Here is a 24,185-nt window from a genome sequence, read left to right as displayed (position 1 = left end):
AACAGCGAGGATTTTTATTTGACCTTTTTTGTATTAAAAGCTACCGAGAAAAACTTAGCTGCGAAAATGATCTACAAATGAAATAATTGCATGAAAGCTGTAGTTTTTTGAGTTATGGCCATTTTTAGATTTTGACCTATGACGTCATGGCGGCCATATTGGAATTTTGACCTACTTGAAAAAGTTGCATGCATACCCTAAGACCTTGGCCTACAATTTACTTGAAAGACAATTAACACATCTGCTACCAATCAAACCATTAGTTGCATACAAAGTCATGACAGAATAATAATAAAAAGAAAAAGAAACAACAAAAACAATAGGTCTTTTCGCAGAAATTGAAAAGCCCTAAAAAGTTTGGACATATTTATGTATGCTATTAAACATTAATGCACATTCAACAGACAATAATTAAAGCAATGGAATTATATCGGAAACAATACGTATATATCCGGAGGTTGACCATCTGTTAATATTGTAATAGCAATTGTTGCAATTGAAAAATAGGCCCATCACAGACCGGACGAGCTAATTATTCATCGGTATGTTAGCATGTGCCCTAGAAGCATACACTGTAAACAGGTTAATAAACTATGTGTTTGCTTATTGATGTTATACACAGAATGTGCCTTCTAAGTATATGAAAGGAATTGTTATCAAATTATTTCAATTGTTAGATATTAGATGTTTTCTTCAACGAAGTTAGTATCGACATATGAAGCTAGATTTACTTTTTAATTTAATGACAAAATCCAATCAGATACCGGTCTTTTCTAACAATAAATTGTACACAACACTGGACCCAGGGTTCCGTTAGTATACAATGTATGTGGCTGGACCCAAGGTTCCGTTAGTATACAATGTATGTGGCTGGACCCAAGGTTCCGTTAGTATACAATGTATGTGGCTGGACCCAAGGTTCCGTTAGTATACAATGTATGTGGCTGGACCCAAGGTTCCGTTAGTATACAATGTATGTGGCTGGACCCAAGGTTCCGTTAGTATACAATGTATGTGGCTGGACCCAAGGTTCCGTTAGTATACAATGTATGTGGCTGGACCCAAGGTTCCGTTAGTATACAATGTATGTGGCTGGACCCAAGGTTCCGTTAGTATACAATGTATGTGGCTGGACCCAAGGTTCCGTTAGTATACAATGTATGTGGCTGGACCCAAGGTTCCGTTAGTATACAATGTATGTGGCTGGACCCAAGGTTCCGTTAGTATACAATGTATGTGGCTGGACCCAAGGTTCCGTTAGTATACAATGTATGTGGCTGGACCCAAGGTTCCGTTAGTATACAATGTATGTGGCTGGACCCAAGGTTCCGTTAGTATACAATGTATGTGGCTGGACCCAAGGTTCCGTTAGTATACAATGTATGTGGCTGGACCCAAGGTTCCGTTAGTATACAATGTATGTGGCTGGACCCAAGGTTCCGTTAGTATACAATGTATGTGGCTGGACCCAAGGTTCCGTTAGTATACAATGTATGTGGCTGGACCCAAGGTTCCGTTAGTATACAATGTATGTGGCTGGACCCAAGGTTCCGTTAGTATACAATGTATGTGGCTGGACCCAAGGTTCCGTTAGTATACAATGTATGTGGCTGGACCCAAGGTTCCGTTAGTATACAATGTATGTGGCTGGACCCAAGGTTCCGTTAGTATACAATGTATGTGGCTGGACCCAAGGTTCCGTTAGTATACAATGTATGTGGCTGGACCCAATGTTCCGTTAGTATACAATGTATGTGGCTGGACCCAAGGTTCCGTTAGTATACAATGTATGTGGCTGAAGTGATATTATAGTCGTTCCTCTCAATACTCGACTTCCCTCTTACTAGGCACCCGTCTGTAGTATACATTTGCTGTACCATTAACGTTAAACTTTAAACAAACAAACAGATAAATTATTCATAATATCAGTTCCATATAATATTTGTGTCAATTAGCTGCATCTGCCGCCACCGGTGATTAATCAAAACTGACACCATACTTGAACCGATGGTCAGCAGCATGCCACCAACAAATAACAAGAATAATGATGTTAGATTTTAGCTGCATATATAATACGAGGACTGATGGTCAGTATCCATTGACCAGATACCCGTCAGCAGTACATTAACAGGTTAGTATATTTAGTTATGTTCGCTCCTAACCCTTTGTTCATGTAAAGCTATAACGTGTGTATTCTCCATAACATTCTGTTAACAAGAGCTGAATATAGATATCATTCTGCAATGCATTTATAATTAAATTTTATATTTGTAACTAAAACTAATGTAACACTTGCGAACTTATTGTCCAATCCCTTTAATTACACTTACTTTAAGTCACTGCGAGTTAAGCTATGTGTATATTCATGTGTTTATGACCGGTGTGTCTTTATAGTCAGCAACATACAGATTCGACCTTACCGACACAACCTCAGCAGCACGAACATGAACGTAAGTCTCAAATTTCCGCATATATGTAGATTGGTTTTACTTTTTTGTTTGTTTTACATTAGAGCATTATATTTGATATGGACATAAATGGCGTGAACACTTTGAAGCGTTTTGATTTTCCTTATTCGGTTTTGGTTCAGAGATTAAAAACAATTTAATCATAATTTTATTAATCTTGTATATGTCCTAGAAATTATTGTATACTCTATATGCCTGGAACGGTACGGAAAGTCATTATAACGTACCTCTGAGTGTGGCACGGTCATTTATAGCGTTCCCTTTATCAGATCAGGTTGGCGTTGAGCGCATTTTTGTTTATTTTTGGCAATCCATACAGATGCCGTGTTTCATCTGTGACATGGAAGAATAATGTATAATTATTGAAATGCGTTCAGTTGGAAGCAATGACCAAAAGGAATGTTAACCGGAAATGACTAATACCATGACTGGTGTTTTATTCTCAATTTGAAAAAAACTAACTTTACAATTGAGATCTAATGTAATTGCTTTTTCCTTCGAGCATTTCCGTCCGTCATAATCCAAAAAATCGGTGACCAAATAGGTAATGAAGTTATAGAAGTCATTTTTTTACAGGACTACTTTCTGGTTTGCTACTAACGTTTTGGATCCAACAAAATTGTAACCATAAAAAAGAGTTTCTTTCAAAATTCCTGTCCTGCCAGTTGGTGAAATATAACGTATCTTAAAGTAAGAAACAATCGAAAGGGAATATCCTTTTATTTTAGTTTTAAGGTAAATTTAAGGGTCGAAATGTATTTCAATTTGTCAAAAGATGCAATTCAACTCATCATAGAATATGTTGGAAAAAAACTAGCTTTCATACAATGAACATTACAAATGTTAAGATGATGCATACAAATTCCAAATAAAGTGCTTTATTTAGTACACGTCCTCAGATTTATCCTGTAACACATGATATATTGATTTAACATTATTACAAAGTAAGGTTTAGTTTGTCATGCATTGCCTGCATGTTTAATAAAAATAGTTCGTTATATTTATTTACTGATGGTCTAAATGTACCCATAATTCCCATTTGAAGCATGAAAACGTTGCTTACTTTACAAGTATACACGTATAATCAGTGGTCCTTAATGTATTCCTAATTGTTTTGATTTAGCTTTTCAAAACCTTGAAGGAAACACTTATTGTATTTTCTATTAAACCGTTGTTTAGGCAAAGATGGTAATTTTCGTCGGACTGATGTGCCTGTTTCTGGCAACTGACGTCACCGCCTACTTCTGCCATTGGTGCAACGAAGATCTAAGGATATGTAAACGCTCCTGTCGTGGAATTCGTGGAAGTCGTGGTAGAGGGCGCAACCACCAACACAGCTCAACGTCTAGGTGTCACCTTCCTTGTTATCAGGAGGCTGTTTACTGTCTCAACACATGCGACCAGGACATCCCCTTCGCCATGTCACAGCTAGATGCAGATGATAAGAAAACAGCCTCATCCCTCCAAATGAAAGCAAAAGATCGATCAGGATAATCTTCATGAACTTTAGATTGGCCATCACAATCATTCCTATTTTCTTTAGTGTTTGAAAGATTCAAATTTTCAAAATAAAATAAAATTACAATAATAACAGCTCATTTTCGGTGTATCAGTCCTCATTTATAGCCTTACAGTGCAGTTTCCAAAATGCATACATGTGACGCGATTGCATAGTCGTGAAAACCACCTATTGCATACTCGCATACTCGTTAAAATACACAGATGTAGTTGTCGGTTTGGTTTGTTTGGGGTTTTGTTTTGTTTAAACTCCTATTCATTGTGCACGCAACTGTGTGATTTAATGATCGATCGCCCCGTTGTGCGACAAAACGTGCACATATGTGCGTTTTGGAAGATTGGTTGACGTTACGGAATGAAAACAATCCGGAAGGCTGGAATACAATATGGTACATCTATACGTGTTTAATATTCGATAGGAATATTTTGTACTTTATCTAATTCTTCAATGCACGTTATACATCAATAAAATGACTGCAAAGCAATCAATAAATGGTTTGTACTGTCAGGTACAGTACTAGTACTAAGACGTAGTGAATTGAATGGGGTCGATGATAGTTCATCGATGATTGACAGTTATCAAAACACTACTGGCCTTACCTCTATTAATTGTATCTGTTACGCTCCTTCACGGTTAATTAGTGATACAAAACATGTATACTTTAATTAACAGTAACTGGTAAGGCTGCTTAGTTTTTATTTCATCTCCGTTGACAGTACATACATATATATCTGACTTAAATATGGCATCATACTTAACTAAATCATAACTTATAAATAACATCAATAAAAAACAACATCTGTGAAAATATGTCCAATCTACAAAATGTGCTATACGTGATATCTGCCTTTTACCTGACTAAATATTACCATTATCATTATTACACATAAATGAGGAAAGATATGTTTAAATACAAATCTTGTTTATTCCAAGGCCGTTCCTTAATATGTATACACACGCTATACTCGCAGTTTCCCATCTTGCGCGCATTTTGTAATGATGTGCGATTCTACATATGTATGTTTTAATTATACACACTTAATACTATGTTGACAAAGGCGAAAAAATATCAATGGTTATGATTTAGAGCGTAACGAAAAATAAGAACATAAGTCAATTTTGAAAAAGGGAGGTTGTTCTGAATTAAAAGCTTACTTTGTGCTATTGTATCTGATATTATATATAAGAATAAGGTTGTGACATGCTTTGTGATGACACTGAATGTATTGAGCCATGCTGATAACAATGTGGTAGGGTTTGGTTTTCGTTACGTTTCTAGCCGATATTTATATAGTGCACGGCAATCTCTGACATGTTTCTTCAAGTGGTGGTAATATTAATCTCGGACTCGAAAATGACGAACATGATATACATGCGCATGAAAAATTCAGCATAAACCTATACAAAGGGACTCACCTCTTTATTTTATTTACACCCCTCTCAGTAATCAGGCAGAAACATAGGTCTAACGATAAATGTGTGTGAGGGATTTGTTAGCATTACGTGCGTGTATGACGCAAAGTTATGCAGATGAGCACTGTTTGAACCAATCGGTTGGGCTCAAAAGGCCATTCTCTTTCGCCACGTTTTCTGTTACATACGTCACGGTTTTTTTCTGGTAACACACCCGTACAAGCTCAACTCAGTCTGGTACATGTACGCTGAATTGGGATAGCAATAGACGACACACTATAAGGTGACAGTACCCAAATCGGATCACTTTTTGCAAAAATACTTATAAATGAATAAATGTGTCAACAATGATGTATAACAGTGATGTATAACAATGATGTATAACAATGATGTATAACAATCAGATAATTAGTTTTTTAAGTTCAAATAGCGCAAGAAAACGTTATTCCAACTCAAATGTCAATGTGTGGTTACGTAATTAAAAAAAGGCGCGTGCGACGACTATGCACTCTGTTTTGGACTAAAGAAATAAACTCACACCATAGAAATACTGTTTGTCATATAAATTATAAAGGTCCTCATAAAATGTTAATATGCTGACTAAAACAATATTCATTTGAAGCGTACGATACTGCAAAATTCAAGCCTTGATCTGTTTTGGTACCGACATTCGCAAAAACCGGAGACGCTGATTGGTGACTTCAGAGCGTTCTATACATATCCCTAGTGAACCCCGGGTGCTAATTTCGTTTGTAAGAACACCCATCGATATTCTTTCTTTGATACAACCCTAAATGAATATAATTCCTCCTCAGATTTTTCAATGATATAAAATAATGATGGTTTGGTGATCCGATTTGGGTACTGTCACCTAACACAATACAAGAACACGCCATTTTACCATTTTTTTCTTTTATATGTTAGACCTTGTTGTGGGTGGGACTTAAATGAGTGGCCTCTGGTGCTGTTTTTTTCCGTTACATTATTCTACATTGTGATAACGTACATGCCTCGCTGTCGTATACTCCCTGTACTATCTTGATTGTTTCGATCACATCCGCGCGGTGTCGTCTCTACGTTAGTATAGGTCAGTTCAGCTTTTTAGTCTTTCTTGGTAGGATAGGTTTTGTAATCCATGATAAGCTGTTTGGTGGCTCTTCTTTGTACCCTTCTATTAGGTTTTAAAACCTTCATATCTTTCGCAAACAGGTATGCTTCAGATTCTACTACTTTAGGAAAATCATTGATATAGGTTATAAACAAGAGTGGTTCCAGCACGGATCCCTGTGGAACTCCTGATGTGACTTCTGCCCAGTTTGCATGTCGCCGTTTACCGATGCCCTTTTTTGCATTCTTCCATGCAAAATATCCTGAATCCAGTTTACAATATTACATATTTTTGTTTTTCTATTTATCTTTTATGTGGAACTGTATTGAACACTTTTTGAAAGACCATATACAGTTGTGGGATCGATTAACGTTACACGATGTGCGGTGTGTGAACGATGTGTGCACGATGTGTGAATGATGAAAAGTTGGACGATCATTGCTTGCGCACATTTGTGCGCACGATGGACGAACGTTTTTCCTTACGGTCATATGGTATCGCAAATCAGCTCAATGTGTCAGACACAGGCCAGGTAAAACTCCGGTCACTCATCAGATTGGTATTTACCTGTGTTCTGTTACCTGGGAGCCAAACCAATTCCTGACAGTCTAACGGTCACTGTAATGCTGTGTAACACGCATTGTAAAATTATACAAAATCTTAACTATTGTGATGAGAAATTACAGTTATACATGTATCCAGTGTACATTATTGCATACCACCTGTCCGTATTGTTTTGGCCAGATATAAAACCATACTGTTTATTGCTAAATAACTTGTTTTCTTTCATATAATCCATGACGTGTCGTTTTACTACGTTTTCCATTACTTTGCACACAATCGGTGTCGATAGTTCCCAGCAAATCATTAGCTATGCTCAAGCTCATAACATACCCAAATATCATGACTCTAGTCCAAATGGTTCTTAGGATATTGTTGTTTAATGTTTTTAACATATTTGAGCCCTGCGACATTGAAAGTGGGTCAAGGTCATATCAATGAGGATAATTTATAGTACTCCGACCCAGGTACCTACTGGCCAAATATCATGACCCTGTGCCTTATGGAACTTGAAAAGAAGATTGTTAAAGCTTTAAACCCATGTCGACCTTTGACTCCGGCTAGCACTTGAAGTTGACATTTGACCTCATTACTGTAATGAAGAAAATGATTTGCACTGATGGTCTACATAACATACCCAAGTATCATGACTCTAGACCAAATGCTTCGTAGGATATTTATTTTTTTTTTATTTTTTTTTACATATTTGACTCCTGTGACCTTGAAAGTAGGTCAAGGTCCTTTTAATGACGAAACCTTATAGCACTTTATCCCAGGTACCTACTGGTCAAATAGTATGACCCTCGGCCTTGTGGAACTTGAAAAATATTTGCACTGCTGGTCTTCATAACATACCCTGGTGTCATGACTCTAGTCCCAATGGTTCTTAGGATATTGTTATTTGAAGTTTTTTAAAAGAATTAAGAGTTAATGCTTGAAAAAAATATGCCTCCTTGTGATAACGCGGATCTGATGCCGACTTCATAGTGACGATGAGAGTCATTAAGGTCAAACACAAAAATGAAATCATCGAGCTAAATATAAAAATAGGTTTAAATACGTAACACATGTATAAATATATAAATGACAAACGGATTTATGTTAAAATATTTCATATAATATTGGTACAGTAAACTAATTAATTAATTTATGAAATTATTTTTTTATGGAAGATAAATTAGAATCTGTCGTTTGAAATCAGCGCATTTCTTAAATGGATTCAATGGTTTGGTTTCATATATCTTCACCATATCGCTACATTTTAGAATATATCAGTCATTATGTTTGTAAATTACCTTAGCTGTTAATTGCGTGTTAAAAATGAAATCATACATGCGAAATGTTGTATACATAAAGGGATATAACTCTTACGGAAGAACTTAATTAAAACGCATGGACATAGCTACAGACAAGTATTAACTTTCCAAAAAGATAAGAGGGCTATAATCAGCATTATTTATGAGTAAGCAGTTACAGTAAAGTTTGAGATAAATGGGTATGTAGAGGCTCGCGTAGTTATGCTGAGAAAGTTATTTAAAATATATATAATTTGGTGGACAACTGTTGACCTGTTGGTCAGGTGGTACTGTGGAGTTTCTCTCTAATACGCATGTTGTGAACAAGGCTACGTCGCATAACTGCAGGATTATTCCTCAGTTGAGGAACAGGCCTTTTCAATGTCTGTACAATCCCTGTTACATAGTATATATATGTGATTTAGTGTAAATGCCCTAGCAGGGGCAGCAATATCCAATGAGAAAGAGATAACATGAATACTTAAAATATAAGAATCAATGACAATTACAACGCAAGATGGCAGGTCACAATAATACCAGTACCGGATTATCAGGACCAGCATGGTTTTTTTTGTTTTAAAAGTTATTATGCTATTTCTGTTTTAAATCAGAATGCAATGTATATTTTTGATATAAACTTTATCAATGTTGGTAGTTGCATTAAAAAGCATGAAAGAAACACATTAAAGCACTAGGTCCTGGTTGTCCGTCTGGTTTAAGTATTAGTATGACCCTGAAATGGTTATGACAATTCGGAGCTCTCTGGTTTTATCCATTTCCGACCATAACCAAATAACAGCGCCGCCGTGCGTGGAATAGCAGAACAATGTCATAAAATCCTGTATGAATATTCGGATCTCTCTGACTTTATCAATCACATTTTGTTTGCAATAAATTTCCCCACTTGTAAATAATAATAATTAATAATTGGAAGTTATTATATACCGCTTTATCACAACCTAGTTCGTAGGTCGTCTCAAAGCGGTTCACAAATTATTATCCGTGGTTATAGGGCCTTTGCAACTAACCAGTACATTTCTCAACTCCCTGGGGAACATACAACAATTCTAGCACTGCCCAACCGCGTACTCATTTACAGCTGAGTAGACTGGGACAAGCGGAGTAAAGTATCTTGCTCAAGGATACAACACATTGCCGTGCCGTGGCGTGGCGCGAACCCGCAACCCTTCGGTCACAAGCCCGGCGTCCTACCACTAGACTATCGTGCCTCTACGAATGGTTACAGGTAACCAATCACTGCGTGTAAAGTATGTTAGTGAGCCAATCAAAGTAGACAGACTATTTATATCGACTGAACTAATCGCTTAGCTACCATAAATGTTTCTGAAGCGCTTCCAGTTTGAGCATATTACCACACTCGGAATAAAATTTTAACACTTATTGGGTATATAAGTTAATGGTCTACATGATTTTATCAGTATCATGGGTTCTGTCCCAAGGCCGGGACATACAAAAGTCCTTAAAAATGGTATTTGTTATTCCCTGCTTAACGTTCAGCATTTAGGGAAATGGCAACAACTGGTTCACCCGTTGTTAGTATAATGTGACAGGCGGAATGCTGTGCTGGGTGCCTTCGGCATGGCATTTCAGTGAGATATCACTAAAAAGTCGGTATCAGATCCGCGCTATCACAAGGAGGCAAGAACACCAACATACCCTGTCTCCCCCATACACACAAGCAAGCACACACACACTACTCACATGGAGACACATCCTTAAATGATCTTAACTGTTAATAGGAGGTTAAATAAAAATAGATCAAATCAAATACAACTATTTACAAAAAGGATAAAGTTTCATAAAGATTAATGATATCAAAACCTGCCACAAACTCTATTCTCAAGATCGTTGCCTACTTTTCTCACTTCCCTTCTCTTTCCTTTTTATCAGGGCTCAAAAACCACCCGTCTTCATGTGACCTTGGCTCTTATGAGGAAATCAAACAATCTAAGATTGTATCCGTTTGGCAGTGTTTGTTACAGTCGACACGTTCTGTATGAATATCGTAGACACTTTTATTGCAACATCAAATGCTGCAATATAACAAACATACACACACACACATATATCACATATATATTTATATACATAAATATATCACATAACACTCGCTCTCCTTCGAAATAGTGTTTACTTATAACTTCAATAACCCCGTGTTTCTCCTTGGGTCGTGCTTTTGGAAAATTACCTCCAAGCCATAAAATGAAAAATAATAGAAAAAGATAGTACGAGTAAATTTACGAGGGGTTGGCCCTATCCTTAATATAGTCGATTCAGTCTTTACCTATTCCTTTAAACGTTTTTTTTGTTGCTCCTTATATCTTGCTAAAGGAAAAGGACTTTCAAGCCATACGTTGGAAATATTAGAGAAAGGGTGGGTCTACCGCTTGTAGAGTCGATTTAGTGTTTGCCTAAAACTTTCAATGTGTACCGTTTTTCGATTTAAATTATGCTTAGGAAAATGGGACCTCCAGGCCATCAATTGAACATAAAAGTGAAAGTAATTACAAGTAAAGAGAGACAGGGCCCTAACGCTTGTATAGTCGATTAGGGTTTTACTTATAACTTGAGATATGCTCCATGTTTCGTATTATATTCAACTAAGGGATAAGTATCTCGATTTGGTTTGATTTGGTTTAACGTCCTATTAACAGCCAAGGTTATTTAAGGACGTGCCTCCATGTGTGTAGAGAAAACAACATAAATATCTTTAGACATGTGCATCATTTCATCAAATCCAGCAATAGGTTTTGATAGTTATAATTACTTTTCTATTTTTATTTATGTGTAAGTTGTTATATGTGTTTATGAAATTGAATTTCTTTATTCTGCCTGATTTATTTGTTACATTGATTCTGTTCATTTTTAAATTACTCTACCAGAATGCCTGTCATGAAATCTGTATAATTTATAGTTTATTCAAATGCGGATCGATTTATCAGTTTACACGTTTACTTTACTAGGTAACACCCCTCCCTTCCATCACCCCCACCCCCTCCCACCCCAAATTTCCTTCCCCAACCTATCTTTTTCCCTTTCCCCAAAAAAATATACACTATTTTTATAATATGTATCGAGGAGAGGACTCTATATTTAGTTGTAAAAACTTGTTGTCCGATCCATTTGTAAATTTGTACAATGAAATATGTTTAAACTAAAGAGTATGCGTGCTTGCGTGTGTGTATGCAGGAGACAGGTTATGATCAATAACCACGAAACCATAAAATGGAAAATATTAGTGGAAGATAATGCGTGTAAAAATGGGGTATCATCTTTGTTGTTTAACGTCCTGACAACAGCCAGGGTCGTATAAGGACGGGTGCCTAGGGAGACACCGCCAGGCGAAAAAGTAAATAGAACCGAAAGAAGACAGGATATATAGGAATCTAAAAATATTTGTTGTAATGGGGGAAGCAGATCAATTTTGGTTTCCTCTATGTCCACCGAAGAAACCTCCCGATTCTGCAGGGCAACATTAATCACTTTTACGATACACATGGGTGGGATAGAGCAGGTTTGTTCTTGATTTCGTCAATGTCCCCTAAATAGACAAGAAAGACACCAACCCCGAGTCTGCAAAGGGCCCCCACATTAGTCGGCCGTTACGGTGGAGCAGGAGATGTGCTTCATGTTTCGTCTCTCATTTGATGTTCAAAGAAAAAGGCCCTCAAAAAATAAGAACCCCGATTCATTTTGAGAATTTATAAAAGCGAACTATTGTCCAATCAGAAGCCATGTTACGCTAACACGGAAGTGGTCACTTTAAAGTAGTGAAGGAAAGCTATGTAAAAACAGTACACACACAAGAGAGAAATAGAAACACTCAAATCCCAACCTAATATACATTTATTTGATTATTTAAAATGCACTGTTGTATGACACCGTTTTTGCCAACACACGCGGCCCTTAATCCAATCACGCAAGTAATACCCTGTCGCATTAATAGGATGCTTACTCTATAAATCATACTTTACCGCAGCAAAAACAAAACCCTTATTTGACACCTAAAGATGGCGAAGAAATTGCAAAATATGTTATGAAATGTTAATATAGAGACCCTTTCAAATAGCTAATGCGAGTCGTCTCTTTTTCAACAATGCCTGTCAATACGACTGAAACGTACATGACATAAAGTATGCCTTTATTCGCTGTGTTCATATGGTCATATTTGACCTTCTGCTGACGGACGTAATGCATGGATTCAATCATATGTTTTTGTACTGAACCGTTTCCAGCCCGTCGCCGTATTTACAACACATGTTTTGAAAACATTTTATGGGTAAAATATGGAAACAGGTTTGTTCCTGTCATGTTTTTTGGAAAATATCAAATTAACAGTCAGTTGAATTCAAATACTCATTTTTTTTTATTATTGAAAAATATATAATATTCCTGACAAAAAATAATATAACACCGTATTGTTACCCAACTTACACTATTTCTGATACTTAATGGAACTGGTTTTATATCTAAGCTCTAGATGTTTCACGTGGATCGCTAATTACAGCCATATTTACTATGTTTGTCCGGAGCTTATGATGAATTAGTGTAGGTGTTGTTTCTTCCTTGGGTTTTATCTGCTGTTTTTGTGATTATCGCATCATACATCACGCCCATTATTGTTGCGAATGTAAACACCACTTTCTCTACCTCAAATATCAAGAATATCTGCAATAATCATGTTTGCATTGATGATGTGAAATGCCTACCAATCGCTACTGCTGCTGCATACGCCAGCTTTTATCACAAAAGTGTCAACAAACGCGTTTCCAAGGCATGAAACGTCTGGCTTTGATCAGACTAGCATGTCATATACACCTCTGACCACTATAAACACTTAAGTGAGCCCGTTTTATCTACATGCATACATACATATAGACTGGTATTGTAAGGAAATACTTGGTGTTGATCAAGGAGATGCACATTAGTCCTGGTATTCCAAAGCACAAGAAAAACTGTTTTATGTAAAAAAGCACTGTAGGATAAGTATGGAACATATAATATCTATGCCAAGTTGCATGCTAATTCCAAAATGTCCTTTATGTACAATCAGTAAAAAACATTGGTAATAGGCAAAGCAGTTGATGAAAAACTGAAATGGGTTATCTTTAGCGATTAAAATAGAGTCTTTCCTTGAGGGACGGAGACTTAAAATTACCAGCAATTCAACTTCATATAATTAATTAATCATTTTACTGTAGTTGTGGTCGCAAATGCCATTTTGTATTTGTAAGTGTACTTCGATATGTAAGAAAACAAATCAAGAACTGGGACCTATTATATGATATGTTCGATTGTGGCTTTATCATGTACGGATCAGCTTAAGTCGTATCTACAAATACACGATCCTCTCCATTACTAAGGTGTAGGCTAGCACAACGCCCAACCGATACGAAATTACCTTTTGCAAATAATCGATTCGTCTTACATTATTACAACAGAAGATATTTCTTTTTCGTCCATCAATTTGATACATGTAGCAGTATTCTAATAAATTATGCAAATTGTTTGCTTACTTTTACATTTAGTCTTTGTATAATATAAATATTGACCAAGCGTCATCGTAATCGGATCTTATCTTATCTAAAGTTATTGTGCAGAAACCTCCACAACCAATCAGAGCACAGTACGCTTATTCATTATCCGTGGATGTTGCCCAACTTCGATCTTAACCTCAGTCTCATTACAGTATAATGTACAAGCATATTGATTTTCAAAAAATCAAACGATATTTCAGCAAGTTATCTTGCAGAAACCAAATTGAGGTTGGACGGACGCCTCTAATTCCATTGTACACTTTACGTCCCATCAAACTTTTGTTTCTACTCACAAGTCTTCAGTAGATGTCACCAATATTTACCTACTATATAAATTGTTCAAAAGAGTACAGAAAACATTATATCTACATGTAAAATTAAAATGTAAATCCTACCGAAAATGATCTGGTTTGGTTTGGTTTTATTTTGTTTAACGTCCTATTAATAGCTTAGGTAATTTAAGGACGTCTATCCGTGTATGTTGTGGATGCCTGCATGTGTGTATATGTGCTGGAGATGGTTATGTTTATGTCTTTGTTTGTTTGTGTATGTTTATGTTTATGTATGTACGGATGGATATACTTGTACATTATTAGGCATGGGTATATGTGTATATGTATGCATATCTGCATGCATGCATGTCTGTATTCATAGGTGTATGTATGCATATGTGTATATATGTTTGTGCATGCATGTATGTATGTGTGCATGCATGTATGCATGTAATGTATGTAATGTATGTATGTATGTATGTATGTGTGTGTGTGTGTGTGTGTGTGTGTGTGTGTGTGTGTGTATGTATGTATGTATGTATGTATGTATGTATGTATGTATGTATGTATGTATGTATGCATTCCCCGATTGACACATGTATATATGTTCTGATGACTCCCCTTGTAATAATGCAGTAATGAAACAGTTTAGAGATCAAAAGTGACACATGCTCAAGTATCCGTTTTGGTTTGCATTATTGCTTAAACTGCATGTAATATGTTATGTTTATGCATTCCTGTAGGAATGTGTGTATGTTTACAATATTTTCATATGTCATGTATCCTGAGTAAATGTTATTGTGTTCAGTATACATATGTGTGTATGTATGTATGTATGTATGTATGTGTGTATGAATGCATGCATGCATGTACGTACGTATGTATGCTTTGTACAGGTGTGTGTTTTTGTGTATATTTATGTATATGAAAATTTCTGTCTGAATAAAAAAAATATCGAAAAGTCATACTGGACTTTACGGAATTAATTAACTCAAAAAACGACTAGAAATGAGATGTGATACCACAATTCCATTTGTTATTTTACATTGTGTGTGGAATTTTGTTTGATATTAGAAACTGAAATGTAAATGTCACCAGTTACTGGATAAGGACATGTACTGGGTATGTACATGAGTTCTGGCCTACATTTGTGTATCTATTTATACTGGAGTTGTATTACCGTACGTTAGATATACGACCCACATTTTCACTGCATACTTCAATCCGCTGTGTCATCGTCCCGCAATCCCTGCCATCACATCACTTACCATCCACACGAGCAAATGATAGTCTCACTAGTGCATATATATTTTACAGATGAACAATATGTTCGGAATCTTTCCTAAACAGCGTTCCTAAGGTTACATGTAAATACAGAAACTAACTTTGTTCTATAGAAACAGGGAAAGTTATTTCATTTACATAGGACGGGAGGAACAGTAAGTTAACGGATACATTATGATACAATGTTCCAACACTCACAAGCAATCTTACATTGACTGATTTACCACATGAAATAACAAAGTTCCTACTGTATCAGATGGAGTAAAACCCTCATAAATCAGATTTACGTTATAAATGTTCAATAAAGCACCCCAAATCAACATGCTAATGACAATGTGTGTACAGCCTACTACATACACCAAGTTTACAGCTAGAAACACGTCGCTACGTGGAAGGAACACAACTCTCGTAATCCTGCACCTGGCGTGACTCAATATCTGGTTACTATTACTGACAGGATAATGGAATTTATGCCGTTCAACATCCTATGTACAAAATTCAATAGGTCGGAATGGCTTCATCGTCTTTAAATGCTGCAGATTAACATGGGATTTTAGCTGTCATTACTATTGTTTTCGTTTGACTTTAATGTATGTTGTTGATCGATGGTGCCGTCACTGTCCGTACAACACGTGTCTTTTGACAAACTGTCATATTCAAACGTAGACATGAATGGCACAAATCTACACCATTTTATTCTGTGTAGGAGGGGTGTTATTAATGGAAGATCGTAAAGAGCCAGTGGGTTGACTGTCGACTCCTCTGTGACATCCTTTCTATCAACGGATGTAGAGGAGATCTGACATCGCCAAAGCAGTATTCCTCTCTCCTCGTCTGTTCCTAGTAAATAAGGAAGTAAGGATTATTTTGAAATACTGATCTCATATACTAACTTTCTTACTGTCATTTTAATGACTGTAAAAGCCGGAACTGTATAGTTTAAACATTGTTTTTTATATATTTTGTACAAACTCGGAACTAAAGTGTTAATACACTTGGTAAATACATGGAACTATATTAATTGATGCATTTGTACATTTCAGGACCAGTACTGTTTATAAATGTTGTTCACACCCAGAACTGTGATATATATTTAAACATTTGGACACACCCAAAACTAGAATGTCTAAACATTTTGTACTTACCCGAAACTGTGTTATCAAGGATAAACGCCAGCATGCCCCCAACAAACATGGCCGTGCTCAATAATACCACCAGAGCCTGATCCAACTCGTTTATACCTGTTGTCGAAAAATATCTTTGATTAGCATATATGTTAATGGGTATATCAATGCTGATTAGAATATTACCCTAGAAAAGTAAAAATATAGTACGTATTCAGTTGGTCATCAGACATTGTGATTTACAAAGTATAGTTATCGTGTACCCAAATCAGTTCAACTGCGTCAATCTACCTCCAGCTAAACAAATTATCTGTTTTCGTTCCATAGTTTTGACCATCATCTCTTGTAATACTGCATGAAGTGCTTGAATTATCGGTCGGTTCACAACATCATTCATATCCGTTCCATGGCATATCTCTTGCGATGTCTTGCCACACAATTTTGTCTCCCTTACGGGGTTCGGGAAAACAACACGCCTGCTGTATCCCACTAAATGTCGTAAGAGATAGGAAGACCCAGAAAGGGGGGGGGGGGGGGGTTAGGGGGTTCTTCTGTGTTCTCTGCTAAGGGGGCATTGGCCTACGTGTGCAATGGATTCTGTCTTTAGCCGGGATTAACGGAAGTATATATGATATGATAGTTGTTATGCCCTGCTTTACGTTCAGCTATTAGGGTAATGACTGGTCTGGTTTATCCGTAAGCGTTGTCAGTATAATGTGATCAGGTGGAGTATTGTGCTTTTTGCCCTCATCATGGTATTTCAGTGAGATAGCTCTATAAAGTCGGCATCAGATCACAAGGAGGAATACACCAACACATCCTGCCTCTAGCACTAATGCACACATTCACGCGCACACCAAACACATGAATGGCGTCCTTAAAAGACCTTAACTGTTTATAGAACGTTAAATAAAATACAAACAAAAATTAACTGCAGGTGTTTCTATCAAGAACACCCACGTACAAACTACCGTACCTGTGTTAATAACTCCAGGGTTGTCATTCAGGTACTTAGGCACCATCAGTCCGATTATGAGTGAGGAACCAATGATACACAGATTACGGCCGGACGATAAGTCCACGAACTGTAAGTTAGACAGTCCCACTGACGTCACCATTCCAAAACTGATGACGACTATACCACCCAAAACTGGATCCGGAAGCATAACAAGGATCGCGCCAAATTTACCGAACACCCCACTGAGTAGAAAAATGATTCCCGCTGCCACAAACACTCCGCGACTGGCTACCTGTGTGAGATATATAAAGCATTATAGGTTTACCTGTTTGATAGCAGCGAGTCAAAACAATTACTTTGCAAAAATATATTATATTCGTTAAAATTAAAACGAATAAGTTGTTTCCAAATACGCATGTTTTCATTACCTCAACACACACTGTTGTCGTCATTTTTAATAACATTTCATCATAATCTACGTTGGATATACCATGCCTGAGACATTTCAAATGTCAACTTTCACAATAGCCTTTAACGTTTCATTTTATAACCTCCTATCGAAGGGAGAAAATGCAACATGCAAATATCAAACAGTTTGAAATGACAACGGGTGACATAACAACGGGATACAGTGTAATACACCAAATAGGAATGTATGCAAACAAGGATACACGTATGGTTCATGTTAGCCACCATCTTACTTAAAACCTCAAAGTCTGTGTTCAATTAGTAAAACATCAGAGGACAAGTAAACGGTAATTATCAATGTGTTTTAACAATTCAAAAATCTCCTTTTTTAAGTTGCGCGTGATAGGCATTATATTTGTTTAACGGTACATGTAACAACACCTAGGGTCAAAATGTCACCGTCATCTGAGGGAAACCCCAGATACCATATGTACTCTTATACAATATAGCACGCCTTTATTGATCTTATCGGTACTTAAAGTGCGTCGTGAACAATCTATTTTAGAAAAAGCTATCAATGGTAAACCGGTTATATTTTTGTCGACAATGGAAGTTAACCGCTTATAGATAAACGTCGACAGTAATATGAAAAGGCAAAGCCTTAAAAGAGCGAAGCTTTTGTTGATCTCTGATATTTACTGATTTAGAATGAGATAATACAGCTTTTAGAATGAGGCAAGATAAAATTTATTTAAATTCGGCTAGTCGAGTGATAACAATAAAACATAAACTCTAATGAGATTAAGACCGACACAATAGGGGAGTTCGGGGCAAATTCGGCCCATTCTTATTAAAGCCCGTTCTAGGAAGTATGGCAGCACGACCGTTTTTGAACATTATTTAATTTTTACCTGTCGGCATTCGTGTAAGTTCGGCCCTATGGAATCAGCTTAATTATGACGTTATCAGTAAAGCATGCAACGTCAGATTTTACCGTCAACTTTTCGACTTTTTATGTGTTACATGGGCCGAACTTGCCGCACGGTATCATTGGCTGAAACTGTCCGGTCCCAAATTGATATTTTTTATGTCCATGTATATCATTTGAAGCTGTCAGTGTGTTACACGTTTGGCCGTATTTTTTTAGCGAAAGTTCGCATCACTAGAAGCGAGATCATGATTTTCTTTCTCAAAAGTAATTTGTTTAGTAATTTTACATTAGAGTTTTCCTTGCCATTTTTTCATGTGAATGCCTAGCCAACTAAATATCTTTAAAGTTGTAAATATTAGCTCAAAAACAAAAATACCAGGGGTGGCCCTACTTTCCCCGGTCTCCCATATGTAGATTGTTTGCATCGTTGATGATTGGTAAAAATGTATACACAATTAAATTTTTGCATCAATGACGCCATTTTCAAAGCTAAAGCAGATAGTTGTGCGTAACGTATATGATGCGTCGGGTGGCGCAGTGGATAGCGCGCTCGTCTTCACCAAGATGTCCGGATTCAATCCCGGTTACCTGCCCGACCACGCGGGTTTTCTCCGGATACTCCGGCTTCCTCCCACATTAAGAAATAAATCCTCTGCGTGCTTCCGTGAGGTCACAAAAAGAATGATTCAAATAAGGTGGGAAAAAACTGTTTGGTAATTGCAATAGAAAAAAGTGCATATTACATATTTGACCATATGTCTATAAAAGTAAATGTATAGATTTGTTAGTTAAAAAAATGAAATTAAAAAACGGAAAACATTGCAATAATTTGATGAAGAATTGAGAATGACGTTATATCGATGTTTAGAATTCCTGTTCCATCCTGAAACACCGGATTGAATTTAAATGTTTGTAACTGTCACGGAGGTTTAACACGAATGATGCCAAATACAATTAAACAGTTTCTGTCTGTAACTATAGTTATAAGTTATACGTTGCTGAAAAAGGGCGTTGATTGTTGATTTCGACATAAATTAATTATCTATTGTTTCTTTTATGAGTGGTGATGCATACATAAATAATGTAAAGACTATAACCGGACTTTCAAAAATGTTAATTATTTCGTTCATATCCTCAATAAATGGAAATCAAAAGCTGATGAAATTTTAGACGATGAAAATAAATGTACACGTTTACCTATTGGTTTCATGCGGCTCTTTTTGAAAATATCTCCCGGTAGAAATATTAACAGAACCTGGTTGATAACAAAAAGGATCTTCAGAAAACATCCGCGTTTTTACTTTTTGTGCCTGTGTCAAAAACTGAAATTAAAAAGTCATGAAGCAACGACAAAGAGATAAATGCAACGGCCATCAGTTCCAAGATTTCCCGGTTATTTTTCATCCTTCCAGAAATAACCGATGAAGGCCGATGGAGTGTGGCGTGATTGTGACGTCATCGTATGATAATCTCTGAACGACGTTTCATGCCAGTATCAAAATTTATGTGATAGATTTTTTTTCACACAGATTGTATATTAGTTTTTATCTAAATAAACAAGTACTAAAAATGGGTATTGTTTTCACTATATGAAGATGTTCATGTATAGGGTGATACTCGATATTGTCTTTGCTTCAAGGATACATATCCGGTTTCCCCACTGGAGGGCTACTTCCGGACGAAACAAATCAAGGGCAAGGTGTAGAAAGGGGAAGCAACTCTGTTTACGCACGCATGTGTTACCATTAAAGAGCTTCGCTCGGGCGCCGTCGGCGCCCAAGAGCTACGCTCTTATTAAGTTATCATTTAGGCTATGACTATAATGAACATAATATGCTTTATTGTTGCGGACCATCAACACAGTGATGCAACTATTGTCAGTAGTACGTACCTTTGTGAAGCCAATTGCACCGATGTTCTGACTGTAGGATGTCGTGGCCCCACCAGATCCAACTAACCCTGACAGAATGCTCCCGAACCCTTCAATGGCAATGCCGCGGTTAACTGCGTGCGCTGGAGGGGGAGCAGCCCCGGACACTCTGGCACATGCATAGTAGTCTCCAACCGATTCAATAATCGACGTTACAGTAGCTGCCAACATGGCCATGAAGCTAGCGATACTGACCGTCGGCAATCCCCACTGACCTATAATATACAAGTCAGAGCGTATGTTTGTCATTGCGGCGAAATAGAGTTGATTACTACGATTCTACAGACATTTAAAACTGAAAACAAAGCAAAACTGTCCTGTACAATGACATATTACAGTTGACTTAATACCACATAACATAGTACAGCTAACAAAATATGACGTAATATTTAGCATGACGTTTTAAAGCGACGGTCTTCCCCCTTTCTTGTGTTACATCAGTTCATGCTCGTTTCGACCTTGCGTCCAGATTTTGTCCTTGTGTATGTAGTGTTTTTCTGTATATCACAATGACGGAAATTTGTTTAATATATTTTGTCATAACGATCATTGACATGATATCAAATAGATATTTCGATAGTTAGTGACTAACAACTGACATACATTATCTATCAGTAGTGACTTCTACAATAACCGATACTCACCAGGACGTCTTCTGCTGTGGCTATCCTATTCTGACAAAGTACAACATTTTAATCATTGAACCATAAATATGTTACAGTAGCACATAGTGCAAAATAAAATTAAATAAATAGCGAGTATTTACATGGATATGGAAAAAACAGCCACTCTGTAGAATACAGAACGTGAGTTCTAGCGTCAGTCCTTGCCCAGTATTCCGGAAGTGAACTGTTTGAGGAGAATACTTCCGTTTCCGTTAAAATTCCACATAAACTCCAGGACAGACCTACGGCTAGCAACACCTGAAAGGAGAAAATATCAATTATGATATGAAGATACACATTTGTGGTCAAAAGAACTTGATATGAGTCAATGAACAAACTATCCTCATATAAGGTCCCTTTTATACAAACGTTACCCAGCCCAATATCATACAATATAATCTTTAAAAAGTATCCTTATAACTAGGAACTTTAGTGCAAAGCTATATTGAAAGAATCTTCCAAGCTTTAGTCTTTCTATGTACTTAATGTCGCTCAGATAAGAGTTATGTTTTTGTTTCCTTTTATGATATACCTCCCTTTTATGACATACCTATCTCCCTTTTATGATATACCTCCCTTTTATGATATACATACCTCCCTTTTATGATATACCTCCCTTTTATGATAAACCTCCCTTTTATGATATACCTCCCTTTGATGATTTACCTCCCTTTTATGATTTACCTCCCTTTTATGATATACCTCCCTTTTATGATTTACCCCCCTTTTATGATATACCCCCCTGTTATGATACACCTCCCTTTTATGATAAACCTCCCTTTTATGATATACCTCCCTTTTCCCACGAGATACAGTCAACAAGGACCCCATTCCCTATATATTTGTATGGTTTTAACTTAGAGTCAGAGGGATGGAATAAGGAGGAAGTCGTACATGCTCACAAATAAAAAGGAAAAGCTCTGTAATTACTAGGTCTTGGAAATGTCATAATTTCCCCTATATATCCCCGAACGTTCATCCAAAAACTACTTTCCTAAGCAAATCCATTAGACACCTATTTTGGGCGTTATCCGAACATTACATCTGTCTTTGGGAGCTTTGATGAACCCTGTAAACCCTATTTAATCTTTTGCTTATTGTCCAATGTCGCGGCACTGTTTTTCATGTCCCTGTCCTACTGATGGAATATTTTAGCTAACTCGCGATCTTGAAGAGAAGACTTTTTGAAAATTGTTCTTTTTGGACAATGCCCCAACCTTTGGTTTCAGAAAAGAAGTTTAGAGTAAGTAAAGTTTAACACCAAGGACTACGCCCGTACACGTTAGACGAAGGTAATATCACATAATTGATTCAGGTGAGTGCACTACTTACCGGAAGTAGTTTGAAATATGGAAACTTTATCACATGACACCCCTTGCGTCGGCTCCATGATGGCGTCGGAACAACAATATTACGTAGATAAAGGGAGAAGATGAAGACCAAGCCAATAGTTCTGTAATAATCACAACAACATCATTTACAAAGTAGCAACGATAACAGTAACAACAATAACAGTAACAACAACAACAGTAACAACAATAAGAGTAACAACAATAAGAGTAACAACAATAACAGTAACAACAATAGCAGTAACAACTATAACAGTGACAACTATAACAATAACAACAATAACAGTAACAACAATAACAGTGACAACAATAACAGTGACAACAATAACAACTATAACGGTAACAACAACAACAGTAACAACAATAACAATAACAACAATAACAGTGACAACAATAACAGTAACAACAATAACAGTAACAATAACAGTAACAACTATAACAGTAACAATAACGGTGACAACAATAACAGTAACAACTATAACAGTAACAACAATAACAGTAACAACAATAACAGTAACAACTATAACAGTAATAACAATAACAGTAACAAATATAACAGTAACAACTATAACAATAACAAAAATAACAACAATAACGGTAACAATAACAGTGACAACAATAACAGTAACAACAATAACAGTAACAAATATAACAGTAACAACTATAACAATAACAAAAATAACAGTAACAATAACAGTGACAACAATACCAGTAACAACAATAACAGTAACAATAACAGTAACAACTATAACAGTAACAATAACGGTGACAACAATAACAGTAACAACTATAACAGTAACAACAATAACAATAACAACAATAACAGTAACAATAACAGTGACAACAATAACAGTAACAACTATAAAAGTAACAACTATAACAGTAATAACAATAACTGTAACAACTATAACAGTAACAACAATAACAGTGACAACTATAACAGTAACAAATATAACAGTAACAACTATAACAATAACAACAATAACAGTAACAATAACAGTGACAACAATAAAAGTAACAATAATAACAGTAACAACAATAACAGTAACAACTATAACAGTAACAACAATAACAATAACAACAATAACAATAACAACAATAACAGTAACAATAACGGTGACAACAATAAAAGTAACAACAATAACAATAACAACAATAACAGTAACAATAACAGTAACAACTATAACAGTAACAACAATAACAGTGACAACTATAACAGTAACAAATATAACAGTAACAACAATAACAATAACAACAATAACAGTAACAATAACAGTGACAACAATAACAGTAACAACAATAACAGTAACAACAATAACAGTAACAACAATAACAGTAACAA

The 24,185-nt window shown here is 36.3% G+C and overlaps 2 protein-coding genes across 2 annotated transcripts in view; one reads left to right on the top strand and one right to left on the bottom strand.

Annotated features, from left to right (window-relative positions):
* The first annotated feature begins 2,098 nt into the window (after positions 1-2,098).
* Positions 2,099-4,066, top strand: LOC110451060. The gene is made up of 3 exons (XM_021498906.1): positions 2,099-2,131; positions 2,395-2,450; positions 3,648-4,066. Exons 2-3 carry the CDS (start codon positions 2,445-2,447, stop codon positions 3,960-3,962), a joined length of 321 nt encoding a protein of 106 aa, XP_021354581.1. The 5' UTR covers positions 2,099-2,131; positions 2,395-2,444; the 3' UTR covers positions 3,963-4,066.
* Positions 4,067-15,085: 11,019 nt separating this feature from the next.
* The window catches only part of LOC110451069 (solute carrier family 23 member 1-like), a 22,771-nt gene continuing 13,671 nt past the window's right edge, over positions 15,086-24,185 (bottom strand). Inside the window, exons 6-11 of the mRNA XM_021498919.1 lie at positions 22,827-22,947; positions 21,596-21,752; positions 20,791-21,044; positions 17,579-17,852; positions 16,624-16,719; positions 15,086-16,318 (exon numbers count right to left, since the gene is read on the bottom strand). Coding sequence (XP_021354594.1) covers positions 16,032-16,318; positions 16,624-16,719; positions 17,579-17,852; positions 20,791-21,044; positions 21,596-21,752; positions 22,827-22,947 — 1,189 coding nt within the window. The 3' untranslated portion in view covers positions 15,086-16,031. The remainder of the gene's footprint in view (positions 16,319-16,623; positions 16,720-17,578; positions 17,853-20,790; positions 21,045-21,595; positions 21,753-22,826; positions 22,948-24,185) is intronic.

The sequence above is a fragment of the Mizuhopecten yessoensis genome, unplaced genomic scaffold, assembly GCF_002113885.1.
Source record: "Mizuhopecten yessoensis strain PY_sf001 unplaced genomic scaffold, ASM211388v2 scaffold5789, whole genome shotgun sequence".
In the NCBI taxonomy this organism is placed as follows: domain Eukaryota; kingdom Metazoa; phylum Mollusca; class Bivalvia; order Pectinida; family Pectinidae; genus Mizuhopecten; species Mizuhopecten yessoensis.
This window is presented reverse-complemented; position numbering and strand designations above follow the sequence as displayed.